At 30.6% G+C, this 6013-nt stretch overlaps 1 protein-coding gene across 1 annotated transcript; it reads right to left on the reverse strand.

The window, feature by feature from the left end:
• Nucleotides 1–1479: 1479 nt before the first annotated feature.
• On the reverse strand, nt 1480–5278 carry LOC119684042 (transcription factor Ken-like). Its single transcript, XM_038097982.1, has 2 exons — nt 5096–5278; nt 1480–3175 (listed from the first exon to the last, which is right to left on the reverse strand). The coding sequence occupies exons 1-2, from the start codon at nt 5254–5256 to the stop codon at nt 1708–1710; spliced, it is 1629 nt and encodes a 542-aa protein (XP_037953910.1). The 5' UTR covers nt 5257–5278; the 3' UTR covers nt 1480–1707.
• Nucleotides 5279–6013: the final 735 nt, after the last annotated feature.

Genomic DNA, 6013 nt, shown 5'->3' on the forward strand with positions numbered 1-6013 from the left:
CAGTGGCGTAACTAAATTTTTTAGGCCCATAAGCGAATTATAATTAAGGAGCTCCTACTATCTTTTTATACCCTTTACACGAAAAAATGTAAAAAAGGTATATTAGGCTTGTGAAGATTTTCGTATCGTCTGTTTGAAGTCTGTTTCAGTATCTGAACAATGTGTCAATTTATTCTGTGTATCACAATTAACAAAGGCATCATTTAAATCGTTTATTCCTTCAGTTTTGTTTTCATTTATTTTAAGAAAATTGTCTAGTTTTGGTAGTTTCTTTAATGTTAATAATGAATGCATAAATTTATAGTGGGGCCCCCTATGTTCGGGGGCCCGAAAGCGTTGCTTCCAGTCGCTTCCCTGTAGTTACGCCACTGATTATAATCTCTCCTATACGAAATGTGTACCAACTTTAGCTTTAGTACGTAGATGCATTAGTTAGTGTTTTCATAGATTAACTTAATATTAATCATTAATGTTAATAATTAATTAATGTTTTATTTTTTTCCTTTTTTGTTTTGTTGCCAGCGTATTATACATGGGTTTGGGTAAAGCAAAATTGTAAGAAACTGTGTGGTGTATTTTGTTGTTGTCCATTGCAGGCTCGCGCAATCTTTGCATTTTGTGCACCTTGCAATAAGTTTGCAAGACAGTGTGAATAACCCTTTTAAAGGTACCCCTTATATCTTTTAAAATTGTTTGCACGGTTTTTTTAATACTTCTAACTCTTTTTTTTTGTAGTTTTTTAAATTTTTGCGTTTAGCTGGCACTTTGGCTGTTTGTTTATTTCTTTTCCAAGTTTAGTGATATTGACTGGCACTAATTACTACAAATACAAATAGGCAGTTTCTACCAGTTCACTTTGTAATTGATAAAAATCATATGCTTAAATTTACTTAATACTAGAACACTTTTTTTTTGAACTGTATTTCATCAAAACAAAAATATCCGCAAGATCATTTTGTAAATAAGGACATTTTTAAATATCTGACTTAATTACTTGAGTAAATTATTTTGAGAAATTTCTGTATTGCATTGATGTTACTATGCCGTTTTTACTTAACTTTCTGACGCTCTTGCATGTTATGACACACAAGAATGAGAAGGTATATGGCTGAATAGGTATGGCAATAGATATCTCCAATCGAAGAGCGAATGCCCCTATAGTTGCCAGAGAGAGGTGAGCTAGGCTAACCGTTGTTTTCATTATAACTCTGTGTGACTTAAATATTATTTATTAAAGTTGATTAACTAATGTAAATAAAAAATAATATATAAATATGTATTATATTTAGCTTACGAATGAAATTATTTTTATTTTTTCTTCTGTGTTTATAAACAAACCTCTTCAGTGTCTATTAACACAATACATATTAATTTTAAAAAATATTGGAAGATATGTTTTTTTACATATATATAAAATAAACTAATTACAATTTATTAATAAAATTATTGAAATATAAAAAGTGATATATTACTAAAAAATTTATATAATAAAACATTCAGGTCACTTTGTATGTTGTATGTATATATTATTCAGCATAAGTAGAATTTCAGGTTCACTGCTTTTTTTTGAGTTCCTTTACTTTTCCTTTTTTTCATTTTTATTTGTGTTTTTAATTTACATACAGCAACAGTTGTTAAAAACTTTACTGATACTTATATACACAAGTATATACTATTAATTTGTTTGTATTTAATATATTGGAAATATTATTCACGCAGATTCTTAGTAAGAAGCAAATTGTTATGGTGACCAGATAAATGTCGCACTAATTCTTGAACACTTTTAAAGGACATGGAACAAAAACAGCAACTATATCTGCTTGTTGATTCTGAACCATTTGTTGTGGTTATTACATTCCTATGCACGGAACAGAGATGTTTTAGAAGATGAGCTTTCTGTTTGAACATCGCTACACAGAGGCGGCATGCAAAAGGCTTCTCACCTGTATGAACTCTCAGATGAGTTTTTAAGTTCCATGACATGCCAAATTGTTTTCCGCAATATTCGCAACGATATTCTCGAACTGTATTATGCATATTACACATATTAGCATTGTTCGTTGATATATCTTTTCCTGGTCCCGGATTATCACGATTCAATGAATCTAAATTTAGGTTTATGTGTGATATACTTGTTAATCCTGTTTGTAAGCCAGATAATGTCGACATAGATGAATTTTGTTTTGATTGCCATTGATATACGAATTCCGGTGTTATATGTAATGATGTTTCAGGGCTCTGTGGTCTCGGTATATGGTTTTGCAGGATTTTACGATTGGCTAAAAGTTCGACAGGATTTTGTATATCATCCTCGTAAGATGATAAATTTTTTTCTGATACATAAGACGAAGATTTGGATGAGCGCAGATCATCTAACAAATTAGGTTGACATGAAGCAAACGGTTGATTATGATTTGGAGAATTATGAAAACCAGGTCGTCGTTTTCTATGCGGAGTTACAACATAATTATCAGGTGAATTATTTAGTTCCGAATGATCGGCCAGACCTTGTAATACTTCTTTATTTGATTCGAAATAAAAAGTTTTTCGCTTTATACTATCACTACCATGCAGCGAATATATATCTGAATTTCTGGTTTGCTTTTCTGAACATTTTGTATCGGAATCATCATTTTCATGTTTTGTTCTTAAATCTAAAGATAAATTTACAGGATTAAGAGGTGCAGATCCATTTCGTATTCCATTTGCTTGGAAATCTGTTAAATTTTCATGCTTAAACATCAATATATCATTGCGTAAATCTTTGCTATCTTGGTCTTTTTCTAAGTACTCATTGTTATCCTGTTGTTCATCTAAATTTCCAAAACCTTCGGAAGATTGTTTTGCATCATTGCTATTATCATTTTCAGCTTTCAAGGAATGTTCTAAACTCGAACTGTTACTGGTCTGTCCACTTTTTACAGTATCGGAGCCAAAACGTTCACGTAAGTTATTGCATTTATTATTAATAATTGTAGAATCCGTTGTTTTCCAATTATCGGACTTTATTTGGAGTAACAAAAGTAAATCGTGTAAATAATTTACATCGCGGGATGTAATGCAAGTTTGTCCGGAATACAAGAAATCTAAGAGAAACTTAAAATATGTTGCATTAACATCAGGAAAGTATACTGTTGTTGTGCAATCGGGTAATTGCGTATCTTCCAATAACATTCTGGAATTAGTCAAAATAAAAAACGATTAATTCTATATAACAAAATATAGTATATAAAAAAAAAATTAATAGTCTGTTTACAGATGTATCTATAACTGTAAAAGCACTTAAATTTTATAGGAATTATAAAGTACAGACTTAATAATATAGTATTATATCATATATTAATTGAACTCATCTTGTTAAAAAGATGAATAACAGCGCCAATTATTTATAATAATAAGTTGTAATAAATAATATTATAATGAACACAGTTAGCTTAATAAAACTAATGAAATCAGATGATTGACTAGGTCTAATTGTAGAGTTAACGCGTAAATATGTTGCTTAATTGTATTACATTAGATCTCTAGCCTATTAAACCACCAATACTTTTTATTTTAAGTATTATTAATCTAATAATAATATTAACAATAATAATAATTACTGTTAATAATAATAATATTGTTAATAATAATTAACAATAATATAATTACAATAATAATTAATTTAATTAATTAATTTTTAAAATTGAATTAAAAATCCGATTATAAAATATTTCAAATAAGTATTATTTGTAATTACTCATTTCAACTATTTCGAACTTAAATAACCGGTAGGATACGGATAAATTGATGTGTGCACTCCCTTAGAAAGAGTTGTGCGCTCCCTTCCTCAGCAGAAGAGAGCTGTGGTTGTTTAACCTCATAGAATGTGACCGGATAACGTGTCCTTTTGGAAGTCCATGAGAATATTGGTAACATTCTTTGTGATTGCACGGCTTTGCTCTGAATCAAGAATTTGGTATTATATCGGTAGTTCTTGTCTTCGTCTTAATTAGGAACAACTCTATGAAATGCATTCTGGCCATCAATCAAAAGGCTAATCGTTTCTTTTTAGCTGGTACCACTGAAGTACAAGTGGAATGCCGCAGTATTCTGCTTTATTGTGAGTCTGTATTCTTACTAATTTCTATTATATTCTAAGTATTTCAAAGTTAACCTTAGAAATGCATTTTAAAAATATATTGCTTTTTACAGTTTATTAGAGCACACATTAGCACAACTTTTAAGAACAGCCAACAGGAAATGTAATATCGAAACAATCATAGTATATGGTAAGAGCAAAAGACATAATTTTTTCTTCCACCGACCTTGGAGAAAAAACACTAACTTTCGTGGCTAGCACTTCTTTTTTGGGTACCCAACAAGTACTTGAATTTGTAAACTTGTAGTTGTTGAAATATCCGTGTCCAGACAGAACTGAGTAAGATAGTAGTTGACCTCCCCAAGATGCTTGCTAGCCAGTTTTTCAGCTCTAGGATGAGCCTTGAGTCTATCCATCGTCCACAGTTATCAGAGTTCCAACGTTTCTGCTATACTGGTGCTATACTGCTATACCCCGACTGCCTGGCTATTCGCTTTTGAGTCTGGAGATCAATACGTACATTGTCACTAATCACCAGCAACTCCTGCTTCAGACACAGCATGATACATTAAAGGTATCCTCAATGCTGCTGTTCGTTGCACTAACGCTAACGCTTAGTTACTACACTAAAAAACTATAATGTGTTCACTGTTTACATTAGTTCGCTGCAATTAATCTGTTCAAGAATCGATTTTACTGATTATTATTGTTTCGATGTTACATTTCCTTCTTTGAAAAAATACCTATTGTAATATTATCGCTTAAAATAAATTGATCTATACGTAGCATTAAAATTAACCTTAAAGAATCTAATCTAAAAAATTTTTATTATAAAATTACAGAAAAAAAATTTGAATTAGGTAGAACAATTAAACTAAATAGTCGAGCAAAAACACTTTTAAAGCAAAACAAAAGTATACTTTGAATAAATTCTATTATATTATCTTTTTAGTTTTAGTTAAGGAATTTTCAGTGTGTCTGATATATGTCTATATATATGTAAATGTTGATTACCTTATCAATGGACTTGCTGCTGCAAGAACTAATTTATGCGCATGCAGTTTCACTTTGTTCTCACAAACGATGGTCAGGTCGGCAGGATGTTCGCCTCTAAATGCTGCACCAATTTCTTTGAGTATGCACTCTCCATGCTTACTATATTGCAACATTAACATTCTTGGTAACTATAAGATTAAAAAAAAAGTATATTAAATTTAATTGCAAACCTTGAATTAAACAAAAATCATAGGTGTGAGTACAGGTATGTATGTTAATTATCACAATGCATTGTAGGTTTAAATGCGCTACATTTCAATAGATAGAAATTGAAACCTAACCTATATATAATTTTAACTCTTTAATAATTTTACATATAACTGTTTAATTACACTCTAAAAACAGATTCACATTAGAAATTGATATCAATTATTTTCAAATACAATTAGAAACCGTATGTTTTTTGATGAAAACTAGAGAGGGTGGAGAAATCTTGGGGACAGTATGTTTTTTTGGTGAAAACTACGATTTCGGATTTGTCGCGGTAAACCCCAACGGCATATTTTTGTGTCTATTTACTTAGAATATTAAGACCATTTTGCAAAATATTCCATAGATTGATGGCATTTTTTCCGGAAACTATTAACGTAATATCATCCACGTAAGTAAAAGTTTTGTAATCCCCTGATCTCAGTGTTAGCAATAGTTCGTTCACCGCTAAGTTCCAGAGGAAAGGAGAGCGTGCATTAGTATTTCGCAAAGACAGGCAACTATAGCAGCTGACTAATAAAGCTAATGAGCGCATTATCAACACCTAGACGCGAAATTGCGCTCTATATTGCACTTGAAAGTCTATTGTTAAAAACTATTTCAATATCTACAAAAGCAAACTGGCAAAATTCCTTGAGTTTAATGACTATGTTTAATAAATCTACT

Source organism: Teleopsis dalmanni, chromosome 2 (assembly GCF_002237135.1).
Source record: "Teleopsis dalmanni isolate 2A chromosome 2, ASM223713v2, whole genome shotgun sequence".
In the NCBI taxonomy this organism is placed as follows: Eukaryota; Metazoa; Arthropoda; class Insecta; order Diptera; family Diopsidae; genus Teleopsis; species Teleopsis dalmanni.

Bases quoted from the DNA above. Each gene is read 5' to 3' on its own strand.
- LOC119684042 (XM_038097982.1), bottom strand. From the start codon at position 5,256: ATGTTAATGTTGCAATATAGTAAGCATGGAGAGTGCATACTCAAAGAA. The intron at 3,176-5,095 runs GTAATCAACATT...GACTAATTCCAG, and splicing joins GCAGCAAGTCCATTGATAAG to AATGTTATTGGAAGATACGC.